Source organism: Ambystoma mexicanum, chromosome 5p (assembly GCF_040938575.1).
Source record: "Ambystoma mexicanum isolate Mex_15411 chromosome 5p, UKY_AmexF1_1, whole genome shotgun sequence".
NCBI classification, from domain to species: domain Eukaryota; kingdom Metazoa; phylum Chordata; class Amphibia; order Caudata; family Ambystomatidae; genus Ambystoma; species Ambystoma mexicanum.
In genome coordinates, this window is record NC_090930.1 from 208,759,274 (window position 1) to 208,785,115 (window position 25,842).

The 25,842-nt window shown below is 47.0% G+C and overlaps 1 protein-coding gene across 9 annotated transcripts in view; it reads right to left on the reverse strand.

Moving 5' to 3' along the window:
- LOC138480864 (phosphatidylinositol-binding clathrin assembly protein-like) overlaps positions 1-25,842 on the reverse strand; it is a 1,856,059-nt gene that overhangs the window by 191,634 nt on the left and 1,638,583 nt on the right. For 5 of the 9 annotated variants that reach the window (XM_069612639.1, XM_069612640.1, XM_069612644.1 and 2 more), the window contains 2 exons: positions 10,680-10,703; positions 10,498-10,554 (listed from right to left, as the gene is read on the reverse strand). The exons of 1 other annotated variant lie outside the window; for it this stretch is intronic. In XM_069612639.1, coding sequence (XP_069468740.1) covers positions 10,498-10,554; positions 10,680-10,703 — 81 coding nt within the window. The remainder of the gene's footprint in view (positions 1-10,497; positions 10,555-10,679; positions 10,704-25,842) is intronic. 3 more of the 9 variants (XM_069612641.1, XM_069612645.1, XM_069612647.1) reach the window with 1 other exon arrangement.

Below are 25,842 nucleotides of genomic sequence, written 5' to 3' on the forward strand. Positions count from 1 at the left end.
GATTTTCACAAATTAAACATGCTTAAAAATATGATTATTGTAAATTTGCATAAATACATTTAAATTAAAATGAGAGATTGTATTTATCCGTTCAATTCAAATGATTAATTACTATGCATTAGTCAAACTAAAGGCATGAATGTACTATTAATATCACAGGTACAAAACAATCAGATTAAATCATTTATAAAAAAGAGAATTTAAAAGTAGCCAAAAGTGTGAATTCAGAGGTTAGTGATCAACAGCAGAGCTTCCCTCCAGGCACAGAATGCAGTTGCAGTGATCACTACGGACTCAGCCTAAAAGCTGGTCGCCCCCAATGGAATTGCAGTTATTAACAAAATTGGAGCAGCTTTTGAGATATTGAGATTTCTATTTCATACACTGCGTAAGAAGATGGCGAGAGGACTCAACTGCTGTATTACATAACGCCCTGGTCCACTCTAATCGAGGCAAATTTGCCCACCGGCTAGTGTGTTCAAATGTAGGCAGGATTCTGAACCGTAGGATAGCTAATAAATCGTATTGGTGTCGAGAATAGCTTGGTTAGGTAAGTGCAACAGAGGTTACATCGAAATCCCGGTCTGTTGTGTTCAGCATATCATTTCAATTTGGATAATGATCTATATTATTATTCATATCAAGTTCGCTAGTTTAAGAGAGCAGTCCTTTTTAATTTAATATCAAATCTCAGAGAGATAAATTGAGGTGCTCCAGAGATGTGTACATACTGTTTTTCATAATTGTACTAAAAACTAGTTTTTGCTTTTGTGGACGTGCTATATACCTTAACAAGGTACTGGACAATATGGGGGAAAGAATAAAAATAAAGAAGAGGTTGTATCCCTGTACGAACCACAGTGAGTATATAGAAGGCACACCTAGCTCGCAACGAAGAGCCTCTACAGGCACAGAATGAGGGACACCCAGGATAGATTGAATTAACTTGCCCTCCAATTTATCCATCCAAGTCAGCCTATTTGCAGGGAGCACGGCCAGTCCGTACAGTTTACTTCTGCAGTAGATTGAAATGAGACCCTCAATGTTGTTCCCTCCCATTTTATATATGAATTGCTGATACCATTTCTTCAGTATTTTAAATAGAGTAGGATTGCCGTAGAAATCTCGAGGGGGGCGGGAGGAATCACAAATCGGAAATCCCAGGTTTACGTATCCACTACTTCAAGAAAGGTATTGTCAATGGACCAATGGTAGCAAGGTTTCTTAGATTTCCCACCAATAATTAGAACCTTGGTTCTCAAGACATTAACTTTAAGATTATTTTGCCCGAGCATATACAGATAATCCAATGGCCTGGAGGTTATGGACCAGGGTAACCATCTTGAACTTGTCCTTGCCCAGGTAAAAGTTCAGAACCTCACACCAATGACACAGGCCACCGCCTTCCTTCAGAACCAAAAAATAAAGAGAACCAACTCTGCCCATATTCCAAGCGAGATACTACCACAATGGCGAGCAGATTTCCTCCAATAGGGGAGGGGCCAGCGGCAAAGGAGGGTGGCATATTAGGCGCAGAAGAAATGAGAGGCAGTAAGGAACAAGTTACTTACCTTTAACTGTTCTCCAGCATGGGTCTGGCATGGATTCACATGCTCATGAATATTCCCCGTCGTCAGGCTGGGAATCCTCGGTAAAGAAAAAATCAGTATCAGTTTCGTTTCTGCTCTGTCTTTCTTAGTAGTAACCAATCACTGATCTCTGGGTCATACTGCCCCCAGCCAATGACTGCCCTCTCCCTAAACCCCGCCAATGGCAGTCATCCTCAGATTTGGTAGCATGCCAAGTGGCAGTATGACCAAGTGAAGAGCCGCAGAGGGGTAGGTGGGAGGGTTCGCATGTGAATCCATGACAGACCCATGCTGGAGAACAACAGTTCCAGGTAAGTAACTTGTTCCTTCTCCAGCATGGGGTCTGGCATGGATTCACATTCATGAATAAAAGAATATACAGCAGTATACACATGCACAACCACGAGAGGTGGCAACAGGCTCAACATTAAGCAATACAACAACTCAACATTAAGCACCTCTTACCTCCTCACCAGGCTCACCTTAAGTGAACAGGTTGCGCAGCACTGCTTGGCCGACCCTGGACTCCTCCCTGGAGTCCCGATCGACGCAGTAGAATCTTGTGAAGATGTGCGTCGACCTCCACGTAGCAGCCCTGCAGATGTCCAGCAGGGGCACACCAGACAGGAACGCCGTGGTAGCAGCGATCGCTCTGGTCGAATGGGCTCTCGGACAGCCGGGCAGCGGTCGGTTTGCCAACCGGTGACAACGCATGATGCAGCCGGAGAGCCATCTGGAGATGGAAGTCTTCGAGAGGGCCTTCCCTTGTTTCACAGACCCAAAGTTCACAAACAGTTGTGACGTCTTCCGAAAACTCTTTGTGCGGTCCACGTAGAACTTCAGCGCTCTAGCTACATCCAGCGAGTGCAAAGTCCTCTCGGCCGGCGTCAAAGGCGACGGAAAGAAAACTGGTAACACCAAGGGCTCGTTGAGGTGGAAGTCCGACGGCACCTTGGGCATGAAGGAGGGGTGCGTCCTCAGCATCACCCTCGTGTCATGAAAAGTCAAGTATGGAGGCCTGCAAGATAGGGCCTGAATCTCTCCCACTCGTCATGCAGAGGTGATGGCCACGAGGAACGCAGTCTTCCATGACAGGAACTTCAAAGGCGCCGAATGCATAGGCTCGAATGGGGCCCCCATGAGCCTCGTCAGCACCACATTAAGCTCCCATGCCGGGGCAGGAGCCTTCACCGGCGGGAATGATCGGAATAGTCCCTTCATAAATTCCTTCACCAGGCGATGGGACCACAATGACAGCCAGATGTATTGTTATGGAGGCGTGAGCCAGTCCAGCCTTGGCCAGCGACAGCAGGTACGGCAGCACTTGAGGGGCCGTAATTCGCAGAGGGTTAATCTTCTGTGCACGGCACCAGAGAGAGAACCTCTTCCATTTATGACCGTAACACTTGAGAGTTGAGGACGCCCTGGCCTTTGCAAGAACCTCTCTGCAATCAGCAGGGATATCGTACCCTCCAAACTCTACTGCTGCAGGAGCCAGGCCTGCAAGTTCAGCGACTGTGGGTTGTGGTGGAGCATGGCGCCTCCTTTTCTGGAGAGAAGATCCGCGTCCGCCGGCAGCCTGACTGGCGGGGACGTTGACAAGTCCAGAAGTTCCGGGAACCAGACCTGCCTCGGCCACGCCGGTGCGACGAGGATCATCCTGCACCTGGACTTCTTGAGCTGGTTGATGAGGCGGAGGAGCCACGGCAATGGAGGGAACGCGTATAGAAACAGGCCGTCCAAAGGGAACGAGAAAGCATCGCCCATGCTCTTCGGCTGTGGGAACCTGCTGGCGAACCTCTGGCACTTGGAGTTCGTCGCCATTGCGAACAGGTCGATCTGGGGTTTGCCCCATCGTTGGAAGAGCCGATCCACTTGATCCTGGCGCAGTTCCCACTCGTGGCACGAGCGCAGCTCCCTGCTGAGTGAGTCGGCGATGTTGTTTTTTATTCCTGCCAGGTGGAAGGGAACCAGAAACATCCCCTGGTCGACGGCCCAGTGCCACAGATCCTGGGCCTCCTTGGATAGGGCTGGGGATCTGGTGCCCCCCTGCTTCCGTATGTAGAACATCGTGGTGGTGTTGTCGGTGAAGATCCTCACCACTTTGTCCTTGAGGGACGGGAGGAACACTGCTCGGAATTCCAAGATGTTAATGTGAAGAGACCTCTCCTCTGGAAGCCAAAGGCCTCTTGCGTGGAGATCTCCGGTGTGGGCCCCCCAACCCTCCAGAGAGGCGTCCGCAGTCACCGTCTCCTGAAACGCCGGGGTTTGAAAGTCCGTGCCCGTCGTGAGATGAGCCCGGGTGCCCCACCATAGGATCGCCCGACGGACCTCCTCGTCGAGGGGGGTCCTGTCCTCGAAGCAGCCCCTCGCCTGAAACCAGCGGGCGTCGAGGAACTCCTGTAGCGGACGCATCCGAAATCTGCAAAGGGGCACAAGGTAGATGCATGAGGACATCATCCCGAGAAGGGACTTGATGGACTTCACCCTGGCCACGTCCGTGGCTAACAGGCGCCGCACCTTGCCCAGGATGGTCCTGGTTCTCTCCTCTGAAGGGGAGGCCAATTGCTCCACTGTATTGAGCTTCGCCCCCAAAAACAGTGCTACTTGCGATGGAACCAGGTGGGATTTGGGGTAGTTGATGACCCCAGCTCCATGAGCAACCGGACGGTCCTCGCCGTATGATTGACGGCGAGTTCCCTTGACCTTGCCCGTATTAGCCAGTCGTCCAGGTAGGGGTAGATGTGGATCCGTTGCAGACGCAGCCGCGCCGCCACTGGTGCCAGGCACTTGGCGAAAACCCTGGGTGCCGACTTTAATCCGAACGGTAGGGCTCTGAATTGGTAGTGGCGCCCCTGAACCACAAACCTGAGGAACTTCCTGTGCCTTTTAGAATGGGGATGTGGAAGTAAGCATCCTCCAGGTCCAACGACGATAGGAAGTCGCCTTCCTCCAGCTGTCTCAGCACGTGCTGGAGGGTGACCATCCTGAATTTCTACGCCTTGATGTATTTGTTTAACAGACGCAGGTCCAGGATGGGGCGCCAACCACCTGTCTTCTTTCTGACAAGGAAGTACCTTGAGTACACTCCGGAGCCTCCTGGGGACGAGCTCGATGGCACCTTTCTTGAGCATCGCCTTTACTTCCAACAGCAGTTGAGGGACAGGATTCTCCTTCCTGGCCACGGGAGGAATGCGAGGGCACTTCTTTAGGCATTCCAGCGAGTGCCCGTTGGCCAGGGTGTCCAACACCCAACGATCGGTGGAGATGGACTCTGACGAACTTAGTCAGCCGGCCTCCCACTGGGGTGCTTCGGTGGGGGCCCGACAACCCGGCCGGGTCAGTCATGCTTGGAAGCGGGCTTGCCGCCTTGGCGACGACGGCGGGAACCCCCCCTTGCTTGCCGCAACCTCTGTAGGCCTCCTGAGAAGAGGAGCAGGCCGCCTGGCGGTAAGTGGAGGAGCCACTGCTGGATCCTTTGGAGGCACCCTGTCTGCCTCCGGGGCTCCAAAAGGGCCGTCGCTGCTGAAGCACCCCAAGGGCCCGGGCCGTCTCTGAGTCGGTCTTGATGGCCTGTAGAGACTCATCCACAGCCTTACCAAAGAGGTTGTTGCCGTCGAACGGCATGTCCAACACTCTAGTCTGGACGTCCTGGCGAAAGTCTGTCGCCTTGAGCCATCCTCGTTGTCGGAGGCAAACTCCGTTGCCCAGTTGGCGAAATCCGGTATCGGCAATGTCCGTCGCCACCGTTATGGCGTGATCCGACGCCACCTCGCCCTCCTGCATAATTTCTAGGGCCTCCGCCCTTTTGTCATCAGGCAGGAAATCTAGCAGGGGAGCTATCTTGAACCAGAGCTCCCTGTCGTAGCGGGCCACGATCGCTAAGGCATTGGCCGCCTTAATCGTCGTCGCCGCCGACTAGATGACTCGTCGTCCCATAGAGTCCAACTTCTTGCCCTCACTGTCCGACGGGAACGTGGAAGTTGAAGCCGCCGCGCCCGCTGCCTTCTTCTTAGCCGCTGCCGAGACGACCAAGTCTGGCGTGGGCTGGGCCCTGAGGCACAAGGGGGCAGCATCGGGGCCGAGACGACCGAGTCCGGCGTGGGCTGGGCCCTGAGGCACAAGGGGGCGGCATCGGGGACTCAGTACTTCTTCTCGTACCTGTCACTCTTGGCGGGAGTCGTGGCAGGGTTCTTGAGGACAGCAAGCCCCTCGTCCCAGATGTCTTTGAGTAAAGGCACCGCGAGGACCGTCTTCCTCTTAGCCTCTCGTTGTTGGTACAGAAACCCCTCCCTTTTCTGTTCTTCAGGGCAGAGCTGGAAGAGCTCGGATGCCCTGGTTATCATGGCGTGGAAAGAGCCTCGTCGGCTGGGGACGCCCGCGGGGGGGGGATGGCGACGGGATGTCCGCTGTGTCATCACCGCCGTCATCGCCCGTCCCCGTATCCGTCCCCGTATCCGTCGCCGTATCCTCTCCCGGCGAGGGGGGATGTGGGGTCCACCGGTCTCGCATGCACGAAAGGCGGACTCTCCTCCTCTTGTTCAGAGGGCTTCCCGACAGGCCTGGTTCTTGCTCCTCCGTCGGGGTGCGTGATAATCTCGTCCTTATCTCGGTACATAAGGATTGGATTGCAAACAAAATGGCCGCCGAGGTATCCTGGGGCTCGGGCAATGGCTGCGACGGACGGGATGGCAGCTCCACTGGGCCCTGTTCGTCGTCGTCATTGCTATCTTCGATCACGTCAGCAGGGACCGTCCCCTGGGATCGAACCTTCTCGAACCTCTCGTTGAGGTTTATGAACCTCTCATTGAGGCCTATGGACCTTTCGTTGAGGCCCTTCTCGGTCTCCACCTGTTCCTCCTCAGAGGCTGATTCCGCGACTGTAATGGCCGCCGCCCCCCCCTTTTTCAGCCGGGGGCTTCACGGGGGTCTTAGCGATGGGCTGGAAAGAGGATTCCCTCCGCGGCGGCAGGGATACTCTGCGCCCAGAGGCCGTTCCCATTGGCGTAGTCTCAGCCGGCTCCGCCAGGGTCGCAGCAACCACTTCGGTAGAGGCCTTACCCGGGTGGATCAAAGCCCTCACCACCTTAGGTGCGTCCTTGGCCTTCACCTTGGGGGGAGGGTCAGCGCCTCGCTCCCCCTTCGAGATCGACCAGGTCCGCTCCAGCGGCCTAGCTGGGTTCTCGGACTCCCTCTTCCCCGAACCAGAGCGCTGGCTCGTGGTCGAACGTGCCGGGGAAGTAACGCCCTGCTTGGCAACCGAAGAGCCCAACCTTTCGGCGCTCCCGGACTCGCGGTGTTCGGCCTTCTGTTGGGCCCCCGTCGCCGGGGCGCCCTCAAAGGACTTAGAAGCCCGCTCAGACTTCTTCTTCGCCTTCTCACTTGCTGTGCCCTTCTCCAGCCAGGTAGCGAGGCGGGAACGACGATCTTGTTTGGTCTGTTCTGAAAGGTTCTTGCAGAACGCACAGTCCTTCTCCACGTGCGTCTTGTCCCCATGGAGGCAGTAGAGACATTGCGAATGCTCGTCCTCCTTGAAAACGTTATATAATCCGCATCCAGGGCAGTTCCTGAGCAGCTTGGATCCGGGCGTCGACCTCCCCTTGTCCTGGGCCATGTCCGCTGAGGTAGGCCGCAGATCTTCCGGAATCCTCCAAGAAGTGTAAACTCGACGAAAACTTCACCCTTGAAGGGCGTAGAAGAATTTCCGAAATGGGTCCCCGGTATAGGAAGTAGAAACGGTGGAGCTTGAGGCTCGATTAAACTGAAAAAATGAGAAATTCTCCTGAAAAAGCGTGAAAACGCAGTAAAAAACTCGAGAGCTAAACACGAGGACTCCCAACACTTGAGCGTGCGGTAAAAATCTGAGGATGGCTGCCAGAGGCAGGGCTTAGGGAGAGGGCAGTCATTGGCTGGGGGCAGTATGACCCAGAGATCAGTAATTGGTTACTACTAAGAAGATCAGAAACGAAACTGATACTGATTTTTTCTTTACCGAGGATTCCCAGCCTGACTGGGAATATTCATGAGCATGTGAATCCATGCCAGACCCCATGCTGGAGAACTCTGCTTTATGACCTTTAAGGCTTGGGTGTCAGAGGTGGTGTGTTGGCACTACGACTAGCAGAAACACCTTCCCTCCTACAGGAGTTTAATGGATGAACTCCAATTCATAGTGGATTGTCAAAGGGTGGCTGAGGTGTGGGCGCCAGAGGTTGCAAAGCCGACTCTATGGGCACTCTGGCGTCCACCCTGCTGGGGGAGGCTATGCGGCTGCTGCTTGCCAGAAGGCTCCTTGTACCTGGCCCCTGCCCCGGTGAGCGAAAGTGAGGAGGGGCGGAAAAGAACACTTCTGCCCTGAAGCCAAAGGCTGCTGCATGGTGGGACGCAAGAACTTCACTGTGTCCTTGGAGGCCTGGAACCTCTGCAGCTATTTGTCAGCCTTCGTACAGAACAGGTTGTTCCCATCAAACAGCATATCCATGAGTTTAGATAAGGCTTCGGGAACATATCCACAGGTTCCCATCCAGGAGTGCAGTTTTGAAACAGATCCAGTGCCAATTGAGGCACCAAGCAGTCTGTAGTGTTCAGGACGGACTGCAAAATCAGATGTGGGTCTTCTTCCCCCTACATCACCAAGAGTTTAAAAACCCCATCCCTTCAGGAGGCAACTACTCAGCTGACCCAGAGATCACAAACTACAGATCATAGGTGTATTTCACCAATGCGCAAATGACACTGTCCGCCCACAATGCAAGGTTACTGGTTTAAATAACTCGTAGCATTTTGCATCCTGCTTCCTGCCCTTATTTTAAGGTGGCAGGGAAGGAAAGGACATGTCTTGGTTCAAAAAAGCCGGGAGCTATTTGGCGCCTGCTCATAGTCTAGAAGAGCCTAGTTAGTTTCCAGGAGCTACGGTTGACCGCCCACCCCCCCCAGACCAGCTGGTATCATAGAAAGAAACACATGTGATATTAACTCTGATGGCTTGGAATGTTTAAAGGGAGAATAAAACACACGTCGAAGAGACATTTCATAGCAAAATGGATCACATACAATGGACAGAAATGTACAGTTTACATCACATGCACAAACTAGATTTGTGGCGTGCTATGTACTAGCTCCCGTTTCCCCAGATGTAGTTCCTGTATACAGGTTGATACCCAATACCCAGAAGCTACTTTTAGCTCCCGCTAACCAAATCTTAATTTCGATCCCTGACATGGTATGCCTGCATCACCATGTTCTCCGCCAAAGGCGTGGGTTGAGAGAAAAACGGGATCCGAATGACGCTTCTTAGCAAAGCCCTGACCCACTTCAGGGACAGACGCTTCTGGCAAGCTGCCAAAGCACTACTGGGCTAACGGGCAGAACAAATTTCAGTGTGGGACCCTTGTCCAAGATGTCCCTCAGGCCATACTGGACTTAAGGCTTAATAGGAGGAGACAATCCTAGAATCATATTGAGTGTGCGGGAAAAAGAAACTGAGGTCATGGGGCGCAGCAACTCCATATACACTGGCCCATCATTTACGGCATGAGGCACAAATCAGTGCTGGTTGGAACCATTCTGTGCCCTCGGGTAGTGAATACATTTTCGAAGACATCTGGCGCTGGAGATCGATATCAAAGACGAGGCATCTATGGGATGAAGGAATCCATTAGAAACAGTTTGGCAAAGAATCTCCCTCCCCCAGAGCCATACAAGATTGGTCCTAGGTGGAGAAGAGAGAGCAAGTGTCATTAATGTATGTAGGAATTTGGTAAATAAGCCAATGGAATGCGGTATGAGATAATTAAATTAGAAGTAAAGTGTAAAATAAAACATGGAACAGCTAGCTCTGAGGGAAAGCAGTCCTATTAGAAATCATTGAAACATGGTTTTCTCAGAAACGCCCAGTGATTTTAAATTAAATTCAGCCTGTTCGCTATGCAGCTTCCTCAAGAAAAACATACTCTGTAGTGGTGAGGGGGATATAGCTTTTATTCTTTCCAACAGTTCAAAGGGTTTGAGTCTTCAAACACAGGTATAAGCCACCGTTGAACATTTAAAATTGAAAGTGATTGCTGGAACTGATTTTTGTGCATTAACAGTTCTTTATCAATCCCCTAATTTTAATGCTTTTTGCAGTCTCATTTTCAAATAGTTTGAGAGGAACAGTAATTACGCTCTACTAGAAATGTAATACTTGGTGATTTTAATCTGCATTTGAACAGTAAAGACTCTGCTATGGTGCAGGATTTAAAAATGTTGCTAGTCTCATTAAAGTTTAGACATTGCACATGGGGTCCCACTCTCGTTGTTGGACATCGCTTAGATCTGGATTTTAACAGAACCATAGATTCTATTCTTTTACCTCTGTCTTGGTCAAATCATGTTACAATTACCTGTTCTTTCTGAGGTAAGAACGAGGGTTAATCCCTGCCCCACCCCTATGCTAATTCAAGTGATATTTTATGCATCTTTGTAAATGTAATTCTATGAGCTGAGTAGACTTTCTACTATTCCTCTCGAGAACTGTTGGATATCTAAACACCCTTATAGTTTACTTTCGTTGTTTAATATTCTCACAGTTGTAGAGTAGCTGGATCCATTTCCAAAATGTCATAGGAAGTCCATTTCACACTAATTTAATCATGAGTTTATGCCACAGCTCTTGGAATTAAAAAGAGAAAGATTACGCCTAGAGTGACGCTGCAAGCATTCTTTGCTGTCAAATACGGTAAAATACAGACATTCCTTATATTATTAAAAAGCCATTTTGCATCTCAAGAAGTACTATTAATATAACATAATTTGCTCTGCCAGCAGCACATAAAAGCATGCAATATAATGAATTTTAATCCAGTCGATACTATTTAGGCAACCCAAATAAACAAACAATGAAGCATCAGAATAAAAATGTTTTTACCATTCCATATACAGGCACTTGAGTTGTAGTCACAGGGTAGTTCATTGGCGCAGGTACCTTAACAGGAGGGAAAGACAATTATGCAAGGAGCGCCTAAACTACAGCGCGTTACATAAATACAAAGAAAAAATGCCTGGTCAGAAAACTATATATTGCGTAACATCTTAATATGAGGCACTTACATAGCCAGGATAATGTACTCCATTCTGCAATTGCATGGATAATGCATGTATAAGAGGACAAGGATAAATAAAGTTACTTCATTAGTATGTAACAACAATTTTAATCAGAGATAGTCTAGGTTATTCAACTAATACCACTAATTTATGTTTTTTTATTTACAAAGATTTGTAAAAGATTCCTTATGTTTGCTTCACATTAAAACAAATGAAGCCAAAGTCAATTAATGGTACACTTCTACTATAGTGGTTAGGAAAGTAGATTTTTTGAGAGGCACTTGAAGGAAAGTCACAATGTTATATGTAACACGTGTAGAATAACATTATGTGCTAAAATGCAGCCAAAAAAATGTTCAAATCAAACGTTAGTTAAAATAAATATCCTTACTACTTCCATCTGTGTGGTGCATGTCTGTAACCTTGTTCGATAGAAGAGTCCACTATTTTATATCACGAATAGCTTAAATAACTCAACAAAGTCAGGGAAACAGAGTTCAAGTGTTTTTATTTGGTTTCTCAAATTGTTGTTCATTTTGTAAGACTGCATGTTGATCTGAAAAAGGGGCGTCCCTGACTGATCACTCGGCCTCTCATGGGGTCTCTCCGTTCTATCCCAAGCTTCCCCATTCCCCCAATGGTGTAAAGGAAACTAGCGATCCCGAATCCTTACGGTCTATCCTAATCTGGTGGTGAGGGACTAAAGGCTAAGTCCTTTCTCTATCTTGCTCCCTCTAAGGATTTTCATAGGATTCCCTTTCTCTCCAGGTGTCCCACAATGTGAACAGTAATGTTACTTACTAGTCTTCTCTCACACTCATGTACTCCTTTCCGTCATATTGCTTCTCCTTGCTCTCTGTCCCTTGTTCTCCTAACGTCTTCCTCCTCCTCACCCTTCTCAGTCACTCCTCACCTCACTCTCTCTCACTCACTCCCCACTTCTGGTCTTTCCAGGTCTTTTCTCTCGGTCGTGCCACTTCCTTCTACCTCCAGTCTCCTGTATTCCCAGTACGTGTGTTTCTATCCTCCTCTGTCCGTCCGGTCTTCTGACAAACTTCCTTTCTCACTCTCTCTACAACACCACACCTACAACTTCATCTTGTCTCCAACCTCTACATCTGCACCAGTCTACTACCCTCCTTTGACTCTCATTACCACTCTCCTAAATCCAATTGATACCTCTACTAATTCTCCCCGATCTAACACAACCCTCCTTCTACCATCCACTATCACACACACTCAAAACCACAAGTTCAAATGTTCACACTTGGTAACACTCACTCACATTTACATTCAATACCTTACCTGCAATCACATCCAACACTGCATCAGAATTCTCAGCGCTCCGCTCTACCGTCCTCCTTCCGCAGGTCGCTCGGTCCACTACCATACCACTTTATCTCACACAAACACATTTCACTGAGTCCTGTGAATGCAGGCCTTTTATACCCCTCGCTGCTAACTTCTTTGGTACCTTCCCCTATCCACTGGTTCCTTGCTTCACCATAGCATTGAGCCAATCTAGTCCAAGGTTTTACATGAAGGCCAGGCCAGCACGGTACACAGTTCCAAAAGAGCCCCCCCCACCCCCTGCCCACAGGCCACTCCCCCTTTCGTTTGCAGCTCTTCATGAAGTCTTGGTGGCCCGGGCAGGTTGGCATTCGCTGGGCAAGTCTCCTGTCTTCTGACTCGGGAGGCTACTTCTCATACTGGTAAACCAGGGGACGATGGGAATGGAAGCTTCTTGATCAGCACCTTTTCCCATATGCGTGTTGTATTTGTTTGCAGCTGTGTTTGATTCTGCATTGTGTGGACCTATAAAGGGCAAAAAAGAATTCTGTCCAGAAAAGAGACTGGAAGGTATGGCGTGATTGATAGTGGAATGCACATTAGCAAACAAGGAACATTTCAGGGAGGACTGGGGCTGCTGCCTCAGCCCCTCCATGCCCTCACTTTGCCTCTGGTTTAAGATCAGCTATGGCATAGACCTCGCCAAGCCGCTTACTCCAGGTCAGGAGGGGGGCCCCGTTGCCCCCAGACAGGGTCAAGAACCTGGCCTTTTTCTATTATAGCTCGCAATAACCTGCTTATCATTACTATGTGAAGTGGTCTCATATAGCGCTCGTCTGCAATATTGTTGGACTCGCTGCACATGGGTCTGTAAGAAAGGAGGGCAAGGTGTTAGTCGGATAGCGGGAAGGCAGATGCAGAAACCTTTGGTGTTGATGGATGCAGGTTGGAAGTACCAGTGACCTGTGTGCCAATATGAATATCTCTATGTTATCTGTACCAGCTGCCACCTGGGCAGGTTAGTCATATGGCCAGCACCTGGATTGTGGAGTGAAAGAATGAACAGCACGGTTGTTGATAGATGGATTAGGTCTGAATCTGCTAAGTACACTAGACCTACAAGGTAGTCTGCAGGAGTGTGGGAGGTGTAAGGAAGAAAGATTTTAGTATAAGGGGATTAGTTGGGGGGGGTCAGAGGTTGAAGAGGGGGGTCGGGGTGTTGTCACTGACTGGCTCTTGGTGATCGATTTCACTGCGATTAAAAGGTGCGGACCAGTGCCAATATGTAAACAACCCCTGTCAGACACTTACTGAAAATACTATGACTTTCCCACCATGCGACTATCAGAAAATATATATTTTAAGGTCCTCCACAGAAACTTGAATAAGTGTAAAATTTAGGAACACTCACCTACTGTAATGAGGTAACTCATCATACACGTAGTGTATGTAAAATAGACTCCAGAAGCTTCAGCACATATCTAGCAGCTTCAGGGACAGACGTCTACGATTTCCAACAATCAGTGGTCAAAACGTACGAAAAGAAGTAGTGGAACTATATTCCCTGCTGACCTGCCCCGCTCACCACAAACCCCATTGCCATGCCCCCTCCACACGCAATCCAAACCCCCCCCCCCCCCCCCCCCCACACACACACACACACACACACACACACACACACACACACACACACACACACAGGCTGTTTAAGGGAATGTTAAGTGCAGCTCACTGAAGTGCAAGTTTCAACTTCTTCCTACACTTTTCCAGAATAGTTTTTTTTTTTAAATAAAAGAATAGGAACAGTAAAACAGTAGAGGAACACCGCTCCCCCACCCCCATTTCGACCACCGACTTGGACACTTGCACTCCTGTGATATTTACAATGACCACATGCTTAAAGGATATAACAGTAAACAGTTTGTACTGTCTAAGAAATAGTTTCTTTTGCAGATTTCTTCTTGCCTTCTGTTAGGGAGAATTCTCAGAAATGTGATAATTCCCTTCTACTTTAGAGACCCCCAGCTCTTTTGCTGGACTTAAGGATTTTTTATCTCTCATGTAACTTTAATGTGATTTATTCTCCGTTTCTCTTTTGACTTTGGAGTCTGCCAAACTCCATAGGCATCATCTTTACATTGTGTCACAAAGCACCTTCAGTGCAGTGGCACAGGAAGTCTCTTCGATTCCCCAAAGGTTTAAATACCTTCTCTTGGATAAACTACTGTTTCCAAGAGCAGTGAAGTGAAACTGATTTTACTTACATTGTGTAACTTTCTAGACCCAGCACACACTATCTTACCATAGGGTGCTCGAGGGGTTGCTTAGTATCCCCTTTGTCTAGTTTCTCATGTAACATTTTTATGTTACCCTTTCTACATTAAATGCCTGGTGGCAGTGGTTTACTTTTTACTACCATTGTTTTATCGCGGGCTGCGTTCGCAGCTGCAGTAAAGCACCCATGGGTGCCCATTTCATCAAATGGCCCCTGGTCTTCTTTTTTCACCATTTCTTTTTGGAAAGGTCCTTCTTGAGATTTACTCTGCGTGCCAAACCAGATTTGGTCTCTTTGTTCATTTTGTCTTTGGCGGGATTCACGAGTGAAGCTAGCCTCTGGCTCTTGTATGTCTGGCAGGGGCAGGCAGTAAGGGAGGTGCCATAAACTCCCTGTGCTTAATCCCCTTGGCTACTGGAATGCACCCAAAGGTGATTAGCTGGCTAGCTGTCCGGCAAGGACAGCCACCCTGCTGTTTCATTGACAGCTAGGCTGGAATGAATGGGAGAAACCTGCATAAAAGGAGAGGCTTTTTGGCTTGGAAGGCAGTCTCGATCACTGGACGAAGCAATCCGAAGAAGAACTTGGAAGAGACGCCTGCTGCAACTCCTGGACCATTGGTTTGCCAGGTGAATTCCTGCTGCTTTGCTGAAGCTCCGAATTCACCTCGACTAGAGAAGCCCTACAAGGACGACTTCTTCCTTTGAGTTGGTGGGACAATCAACTCCAAAGTAAGCCTGTCCTGTCTGGACATCCTCTCGAAGCTGCTTGTATTTCCACTGCTGCTGGAACGAAGGGCCCGGGAGAGTTACACCAGATTGTGTGCGTTACTTTTACATCAGACCCGAGCACCAGGAAGATCTTATGGACTTCCGTGATAAAGGACTGACCAAGCCTGAGACACCTCAGAGTGCAGGACCCCAGAAGCAAGGAAGGCCTGAAGTGGTATCCAAGAGCCTCAGTGTTGCCATTTGCGGTCAGATGAAAGGAACTGAAACACTGAAGGACCGCTGAATTGAAGATTGCCCATTGCTGCCGCTGACCTTCTCGTTGCAGAGCAGGAGTCCCCAGACGTCGTCCCTCTTGTCCCTACGACTGAGGCTCAGGAACAACAGGATCTGCAGAGCTGTACCGGAACAGAAGCCAGCTAGAACCATTTCTTCTAAACAGAGGTACTGTAAAGTCTAAGAGAACTTACCTCTTGTTGTGTAGCCCTACTTGCTCTCAGTTGAGACCCGTCTTCGTTACCTTGCAGAGTTGCTAAAGCTTTGGCCCTCACACGCCTCCCAACTTGTGGCCCTTCAAGTGTTCTATTTTTTACAAACATTTCTAAAAACATTGTGCAAGACTTTTTACCTACCTGCAAAGAAGATCTTCAGTCCCCTTTGACATTGTGCAATTAACATTGGCTGTCCTGGCTGCCTGAGTAACTCTTCTCACCTCTGACTCTGTGCTTTATCTTTTCCCCAGGAAAGGGTTAATTTACGGAATATATTTTAAAAGTACTTACCTGTTTATGACTTATTTGTTAACCTTTGTTTTATTCCTCTATTCTATCTTTTGCAATTAACTCAGTATTGCTGTAAATGTACCAGTGATACATCAATGTCCACAGTTTCCTAGCTATTTAAGTCACCTGAGGGTGTAGGATGTGTCTGTGTGCCATCCCCAATGGGTATCATCTGATTGAGAGAAACTAAGACTGTGTTCTGAAGTGTATTATAAGTGTTATATATATTGCTCTGTTCTGAAGAAGGCTTATGCAACTGACTGTGAAATAAATGAATAATTGTTTTATCAAAAAGCCTCAAGTGTGTTTGAGTAACTGTACTGTGAAACCTGTGTCACAACATTACTGCTCACATTGACCCCTCTTGAGATAAGCCTGGCTGCTCAGCCACACTACCAACCTGTGTAGTTCAGACTTACACCAAAGGTTGGGTCCCTATTCCCAGTAGGTCAAGATTATTGTAGTGCACCCAAAATGTACTGCATACAATCTTGCCTAACACCTTCAAAGGATCCCCAGCAAGTTTAAAGATGGTTTGGGTGACCCTGAACTGATTTTTGGAAGTGGGGGTATTTTTCAATCCTAGGCCCTGTCTAAATGTTTTGGGGGCAGTCATCCGCCCTTTTGGCTACCAGTGCAGGGAGATTACTGTTCCTCATTCTAATCCTTTCATATAGAGAGAGTACCATGGGGAAACCCATTCCCCATATATTTAATTTTTAGTACATTTGTTACACTTTTCAGTGCAACACAGACTTACTTGTGGGAATGGCACCTCAACTAGCGCCCCCACATGTTTTACCACAATGTTGCTCCAAAATTGTTAAATTTCCTTTTTGTTGCTATCCTGGCCTTGTTAGCGTTCCTCCACCCAGTAAGGGTATTAAAGGGCCATATATGGTCATGCATGCATTATCGCAGGCTTTTTTGTGAGACACACGGAATATGGCCTGTGTGAGAGAACTGGATGGAACTGGGAAGGAGGATGCAGACATCCCCAATACACTTTACAGCCAGAGTGATGTCACAGTTGCTTGTTTGCTTGGTAGTCGAGGGAGCTGGCTGGCCAATACACTGTTTGAATGGTGTAGTCTTTTCGGTTAGGCTGTTGTCATCCCAACAGAGGATTACACATGCTAAGGGGGATTTGGCACAATTTAACAGCCAACCATCAGAGCTATGATTCCAAAGAAGAGAGCACAGAAGAATGCCAGAGGACTGCGGCTGGAGCAAACACGGGTCAAGCAAAAACACTACTGAAGCAAAGTTCTGCTCTTCGTAAAGGAACATACGATTCTTGAGCAGCCATCGTCTGGAGCCCTGCTATTCAGTCTTCATCCTCTGTAGCACAGGAGAATTGCTGAACCAGAATCTGGCTTGCATCCTCTGGATAGGGTACTTCTCCACTACTGCATGAACTTCATCTAGCCCTGTGGCTGGTAACTTGGCAAGCATTCTCATTGTGAAACTGGTGCCTTGCCACTCTACCAGTGCTGCTCTTTGTTCTTAGTGCCTGCCTGCTCCATGTTTGGAGTCACTCAACTACTCACCACGCCTGAATGCATCCTTGGGCTCTCCCAGTCCTTCCTGCAGCTTAAGGCAAGGGACGACCCACAGAATTGTTGGACTCAGCTGCCAAAATTGTCACCCAAAAAGGATTTTGCACTCGTGACCACTGGTCCTTCAATGATAGAATGAGTACTTAACTGCAACATACCCTACTGTCCTGGGGTTCATATTTGTCTTGATTGCAGTTCCAGGGGCTTGGGTGCATAACAGATTGAATACTACCCTACTTCCCATTTATTTTTCATTCCTATGGCTGCAAAGTTCATTTCTGCAGCTATACAGGCCTGATGGTTGGTGGTGGAACCAGAGTCTGAGCATCCTGTTTGGTGTCTCCTTGACAACTAGGATTGGTAGCTGCCCCTTCCCAATTCAGGAAACCTAAATTACAAACAAAATAACTGCACTGACTCTATGATTACTGGTGCATTTGGGCCATTGTCCACTTTAGGAGAAACTTGAATAACGTTGCAAAGTGTCTGTAAATAAGGATTTCCAAAATCAGCCCTTGAGGAGAAGATTTTGGGAGGCCAGCCTATTTATGGTAAACAGGGAAGACACTGAGAGGTTAGCCAAAACCCAATCAAGGTAAGGTAGCTGAGGAGACAAGGCTTAGTTGACTCATGAAAAGTGTGTGGGTGGTCTAGGGCTGCAGTGAGTCCACACAGAGTAACAACTAATTCAGGTTAGATAGCAAGTATATATACTTTTATTTATTAATTAGGCCTTTTGTTACACACCAAGCATTAACACTTAAAAAAAAATAAAAAAACCTCACAGGTAAGTATTGCCACAAAAAACGTTAAACATATATGCACATTCACTCCTTCAATTGTGCAGATGACACTCAAATCTACAAAATCAACAAAGCAAAGAACAAAACCCAACCCAACCAAAACCACTGGATGAGCACCAACAGCCTTAAACTCAATCGGGACAAAAAAAGAAATGATCGCGGCAAATGACCCTCCGCACCATCAGCACACAATCCATGGCCTACCGAACTAAGAAACCCACCAGAAAGATCAAAAGGGGTAAAAAAAATCTCTTCATATTAGGGGGAAACAAACTAACAGTAGAACTGCAAGTCAATGCAGTAGTTAAGAAATGCTTCTTTCACTTACAATCAAAAGGATATGCCCCTTCTTCACCTCCCACACAGATCACTCGCTGCCATCTTTCCTGTCATGTCGAAAATAGACTACGATAACAGCATCTATCTCAGAATGCTAGAATACCTTATGAAAAAACTACAAGAAAACTACTAACGCAGCAGCAAGACTGCTCCTCAGACTTACTAAAATAGAACATATCACACCAGCCCTGAGAACACTGCATTGGCTACCGGTCAAAAAAACTAATTTAAAACACAGAAGCAGTCCACGGCCAAAGAGCAGAGGCTGGAGATCCTCTGTAAAATTACAGCAGTTTACCTTTACATTTTTAAACTGCTTGTCACTTTATGCTCTGTTAGAGTCATTTTGAGTCATACTGAAATATAAGAATCCATAAAGAGAGTCTCTGTACTGAGATCACGGGGTGCTGCGCATCAATATAGACTGGCCCCGACGTCCTGTCTGCCACGCAGTCTGTAGTGGTGTCGGATGGACTCAAGGTGGAGCCGCGCTGCTCCCCACTTGCAAGCAGTAATGCTTGGCAAATGTGTGCAGAGATGCCTGCGTTGCATCCGGGTAGATGTCCAGGACTGTGACTCCTCTCTGTAGGCCCTGGTAGAATGAGCCCCGAGACCGACAGGCACATCCTTCCCAGCAAGATTGCAGCATTCTGAGATGCAGAGAATGATCCACCTCGACAGGGTCCTTTTGGTCACAGCCCTGCCAGAATGAGCTTCAGTGTAAGCAATGAAAAGCTGGTCATCTTTCCTAGCCCATCTAGCATGAGACATGTAGAACTTCAGGGTCTGCTCAGGTCCAGCCAATGGAATCGCTTCTCTGCCTTGAAAGAGCGAGGCAGATGGAAAAACGCAGGAAGATGGAACTTCTGAGAGATGGAAATCCGAGACCACTTTTGGCAGAAAGGAGGGTATCACTCTCAAAGTTAACTTCTCCTTGGAGGAAGTCAAATAGGGAGGTAAAACAGAATGTCTGGCGCTCACTGACCCATCTCGCAGAAGTGATGGCAACCAGGAAAATCCCTTTATGTGTGAACAATCTAATAGAATAGGAATGAGCACCCATAAGAAACAATAAAACGATAAAACTAAATTCAAATCCCAGGCTGGGAGGTAAGTGGTTACACAAGCTCCGCAAGTTTTGCGTAACAGTAGGGATTGTGAAGAAAACTAGCCCTGTCCCATGACCATTTGGGCCAAAGACAGCAGAAAATCCAACAAGGGGATAGACAGGAGAACGGTCCAGATCCCACTCCCGGCACCAAGTCGAACATTTAAGCCATCTACAGGCATAAATAGACTTTATAGCCTAAAAGCTGAAAGGAGCACACCGAGGACATCGTCCGACAAGCCCCCACTCCCTCTATTCCCAGCCCCTCAGTAGCCAAGCATGAAGGTTCCAGCAGCTGAGGTTCAGGTGGAGCACCTGCACCTCCGACTTGCAGAGCAATTCCACTCTCCTCAGAAGGCCCCAAGGCGGGCAGAAGGCCATGTCCAGTAACTCTGGATACCACGTTCTCCGGGCCCAGGCTGAAACAATCAGAATGTGCATGTTTCCTAACAGGTGAAATCTCCTTCAAACCAGTGGAATGACAGGGACCAGCAGAATCACAAGGGACATTGAAGGTCCACTCGACTATCAATATGTCCCCCAAAGCTCCCAGACGAGGAAATTCCCTGGAGCAGAACTCGCACTTCCTGTTGACACTGGTATTATGTAAAATGTTCATATCAATGATAAATCTTCCTGACCTGTGTCAACCCCAGAACTTTTTGCTTGACTACACTCGCAGAGTCGGTTCCTCTTTTTATGGGTGTCATTTTTAAGACTGTCTGTAGTTTCTTTTAAACGTTATCCTCTTTGACAACTTTTCGGCATTAAGTGCCTATTGTTGCTGGGCTGCCCTAGAGGTTCCCCTTTTAACTTTCTCTGGCTAACCTTGTGAGAACTACAGTTCCCAAGGGTAGAAAGGATCTTTGGATTCCCTTTTACATTTTATTAGTTGAGACACGCACTCCCCTCGCCCCACCTTATATGGAGTGCTGGGGAGATACGGAGGATCCCCTTTCTCATATTAAATATAACATTTATGTTACAAGGAAAAACTTACTTTTAATGGCTGGTGGCAGTGAACCTTTTTATTAATTCGGTGCACCTTAATCGCGGGCTGTTTGAGGAGCCCCGGTAAAGGCACCAATGGGTGCTAATTTTACCAAAATGGCCCCTGTCTTCTATGTTCTCCATTTTAGCATTTCTTGTCCTTTCCTGTTCCTTCCCCTGACATCCAGGGTGGGAAATACCTTTGTGTTAACTTTATTTTCAGCAGGAATCCTGTGGATTCCACACCCAAGCTCCAGAATGTGTGAAGGCAGGCAGCAAGGGAGGAGTCCAGAACTCTGCAACCCTTTGTCTTCCAGCCTGACTGTGAGAATGCAGTTCAAACTGGAAGGCTGGCTGTGCTGAAAGGACTGCCAACCTCCCAAGTATGAATGTTTCACGGCTGTTTGATTGGCTGGGTTCCTACATAAAAGTCTGATCCTGGAAGCTGAAGAGGTAGTCGACCACTGGAACCAAAACTGAAGAGGAAGATGATGAATGTGCGCCTGAACTGATTTCCAGCGACCAGAGAGCCTGCTGTGTAATCGGAGCCTGCTGTAGCCCTTCCTTCCAGTCGACCTGGGATCCCGAAACCGACTACCCCACCCCAGAGCCTGGTGAGACCCACTAGACTTAAGAAGACCTGTATTTTGTACCATCCCATGCCGTTCTGCAACCATGCAGGGCAGCAATACCCTGGGACCTCAAGCCGTCTGGCGGTGCATGGTCTTCCGAGTCTCGCTGAAACTTCATGGGCATCCTGCTGGATCTCCAGAGGCATGATTCAGGTCTGAAAAGTCCCGTCACCAGAGTGCTGGATCTTGCAAACGAGGATAATCCGACCAGCGATATTCTGTCTTCTTCTGTGCTCCTGAAAAAGGCACCAAATCCACAGCCGCATCCAGCCACGCAGAAACTCTTGCCTGAGGCCTTCTCCTGTGATTCCTGCTGCAAACGTCCTTCCAAAGTCCTGTCTTCTGGCTTCTTGACAACAGACTCCATTGAACGGGTTTTTGGCTGCAGTTCATGAAGTCTTCCTACTGCAACTCTTCATCTGTGCTGAGGCATTGTGTTGGCTGGGGTATGTGTCCTACCTTAAGCCTTTGTTATTTCTGTATAGCTTTGGGGTGTTTTCTGTGATTGGGAGGCCACTCACCCACGCCCACTGCCGAGTCCTCCTAGGCTGTCTTCTCTGAAGTCCCCGGACTCTCAACTAACTTTAAAATGAAATACTTGTTTGAACAGTCTTCCTCTGGAACTCTGACCTCGCCTGCAACTGACCCCCTATTTCACTCTGCCTACAGCTGGCACCTAGACCACTAGGGTCCCTTTACTGCCTCTGATTGAACTCATGCTATAGAATAAGGGAAGGACTGGATAAGAAAAGAGTTCTGCCTTGAAAAGAATAACAAGTGTTCAAAAGTTACTTACTTGTAAAAGAAGTTGGTTGGTTACTGTAACTCAGAGTGAACAGTTAGAAAAGTTCTTACTTACCTTGATTGTGTGTTGCTCTATTCTGAAAAGTATAGGTTAATTTAACTCACCTGTGAATTGGTGGTGCCTCTTCCACAAAAGTAATGCTGTTGGTTTCACTTTAGTTTTCCTGTTAGGATAAATGTAGGAGTGTCCCCAATTGGGTCTTGCTTCTCCTGACCTGCTGTTAGCCTGTCCAGAATAAGTCTGCCAAAGGTTATACTTACCTTTAAGTTGCTGATAGCCCCTTCAAAAAGTATATATGTTTTACTTACCTTGTGTTAGCTGTGTCCCATCCTAAAACATGTTAGAGTTATTTCTTACCTTAATCTGTGTTGAACTGATCTGAAAAGCAAACTGTAATAGAATATTACATTAGGCCTTACATGTCTAGAATAGCTGTGTGCCATTCCTGAAAAGTGTTCCTGTAGGTGTAGCTGAACTTAGTCTGCCTGGGGCATTGAAAAAATAAATGCGAGAAGTGTTATTTCTCATCTTAAACTGTGATCCACTGTGCTGAAAAGCAACTGTATTTGCATATTACACCAAAAAGGACTTACTCACCTAGTATAACTGTGTGTTATCCTAAAAGTAGTAGAGGTATATACTGTTCCTTGAATCTGTGTTCCACTATTCAGAAAAGTATATTTGCAAGTCGGTTGGCTAAGTGATTTCATTGTTGAGTGTCACTGCATAACTGACAGGGTCTACTAACCTTGTATTATTGAAACGAATCAGAAAGTAATCTATGGTCTTGCCCCCTAGAAACTTATTTATTTGAAAATGTATAAAGCGCAACTAAGGACCAAGGGCATCTAGGCACTGGTGTCAGCGGTAACGTGAGAACGTCTCCTACTGTTCAGTGTTCTAAATAAGGTCTGTGCTTTGATCTGTGTATTTTAAGCATACTGTTGTGTTTTCTATAATGTGTTTATATGCTTTATGATAGTACTTACCCAAGAACCTCTTGGTCTGCTGTGTATAACATAAACCCTTTATTTTTACAATACATAGTGTGTCAGTGTTTTTTTGGACCAGATGTATAATATAATTTCTTTTTACTGATTCTACAGACCTCTCTACCTCTTAAGATAAACCTGACTGCTCTGTCTACACTACCCTGAACTCAGGTGGTACGGCCTTATACTAAGAGTTGAGTATTGTACTGTCTCAGTTGAATGGTTTTACTAAGCCCTTAGTTGGACTTCAGAAAAACTGTCCTAACAACTGGAAGCAAAAAGGTCCACTTGAGGAGTTCCTCCCCCTCCCCTACAACAGGAGAATATCTCCTCCAGAACTTGCTAAAAGAGCTCCCACTCGTCAGAGGCCGAAGTCTGCCTGGCTCAAGGTGCCCGCAGTGACATTCTCCCCTCTGGCCAGATGGGCTGCCGTCAGGGAGACGCTGTTCTCCAGAGCCCAGAACCACAGTTTCATTGCTTCTCTGCAGAGAGGCAAGGACCACTCACCACTTTGTTGAGGTAGTGCATGACCACTGTGCACAGTCTTGCGTTTCACAGAGGGGAGGAAAGCAACCAAGGCCAGCCTGATCACCCTCTGCTCCAGCAAGTTGATATGTTCCCAAGACTCTGCAGGAGACTGACAGATGAGCGCCCCAACCAGTCACACGGATCCGTGAACGCTGTCATCTGGGTCCAAGGTTGCTGAAACAATGCACCTTTCAGAAAATTATCTGTACATGCCACAAACCTCATAAGGAAATTACGAGAATATACAACAGAACATCTCAGGACTATCAGAATGAAAGATGAAACGTTCCCACTAGGAGCAGATTGGAAACTGGAACATTAAGGACATGAATACACAGATTTGAGATTTTTTGGAATGCACAGGCTACCTATTTCCAAAAGAAATAGGCGTGGGAGCAGGGTAATCTTGTTATGTAGACGAGACAAAATGTATTTTTCCATTTCAACTCAAAAAAAGTTAGATTAAACAACGATAATTAAATGTATTTTAATGTAAAATGACGCAAGCTAACATCAAGGTGTTTTATCATGAAGTTGGAATTGTATTGCTTGGTGTGAAATTAAACACAAATATAATGAATTCCTTAACAAATTATAATTAAGTTTTATGAAATGTTAAATTTAACTGATTACATAATTGTAACAAGTAGATCAAATTGGGCACAAATTAGTTTTAGATCAGCTACTACATATGGAATCAGTTACAACTGGACTCAATCTATTTGGTCAAACATAAATCGGTATATATAGTGATGTCTATAAGTCCTTAGAGTTTGACTATAATAAACAATTCTTCTTACATTGTGATAAGTGAAATAAACACCCGTTACAAGTCTTCATCAACTTGTGATACAGTAAATAAATATATCTCAGACCATATTAGTAAAGATGATAACAATCAATTGAAAGATGGTCAAACCTTTTGAGGGGACTTTTAGTCCCTCAAATTCAAAATGGCGTCAAACCTCATTTATGGTTAAAGCTTAATTTGTATATATACAGGATAGGAATCAATACTTTGCTCTAAACTATGATACCTTGTAGCCTTATGACCATAACAGATGACAATTGAAATAAAGTATAAAAATATATTGCCAGACTTACACATATTGAAGATTCAAGAATTTTTAATTTCAGAAAATCAAATTTGAAATTTATAGAACAAATTAATTTATTCTAATGTTCTTTCTGTAGGATGTTCTTCCCACAGATTTGTCATCTTTGATATATTCTTAAGTCTGCTTGCAGCTTCAGAAACTTTTTCCTTAGTAGAGGACATGGTCGTCGACTCGTGACCCTTGACTGCTACCGTCCTACTCTCAGCCGTGACCTTGACAGTGGTATAATTAGATAGCGCGGCCCCCGTTACCTCAGTTTAGGTTTTTTCCCCTCCTATGCTAAGCTGACTCGAAGGTTATTACCCAGATATTGAAAAAGAGGAAGATTTAACAATGGAAAATACTTGCCAATTGGAGGGGTAGGCTGGGAGGTTGATGAGGAATCTGTGGGAGGAACAATTTGTTCTTATGGATTGTGTCCTCCCACGGATTCCTCATCTTTGATAGACTCCCAATGCAGTATGTTGAAGCCTGCGGGAATCGAGAATTAATTATTGGTTTATGCTGTGAAGCACAGCCTTGCCAAATTTAGCCTCCTGACCAAACACTGGAATGCTTAAAGAAGAACAAGTTGTGACATTGCATACATCTTGCACAGGCACCCCTCTCTGAAGAGCCGAAGAAGTAACCACTCCACGGGTGGAATGTGCTCTCAAACCACTGGCCAGGTCTTTTCCTGCGGAACCATAGCATTCAGAAATTAATAAAATAATCCATTGGGAAATGGTTTGCTTAGTTACAGCCTGTCCCACTTTGTGACCCGAAAAGCCAACAAAGAGCTGCTCATCTTGTCCGATTTTAGATATCCAGCGACTATAGAAGCTCAAAGCCCTTTTAGGTTCTAAACGGTGCAACCTTTCATCATCTTTAGAAGGATGGGGTGGAGGATAAAATGCAGGCAACACAGAGACCACCAGGGGCGCAGACGCAATGGCAGTTTAAGCCTACGTCTCCCTCCCCAGAGCTGAGGAAACGAAGAAACAATGGCTAACATGAAACATATTTGAGTTGCAGGGTGCACGTTATCACGTGTGAATAATTGTCATGATGCCTACCCCAGGGGACACAGACCAAGTCCAGCAACCCTGGAAGTAGGCATCAAGTTACCCCAAGCAAGCACAACAACCCCCACTAGGGGCTATTTGGTGCAGTCCTGGCGCCTATGGCACCAGGCTCATTTGGAGAGTCAGCCCTGGCGCCATAGGCGCCAGGCTCATAGA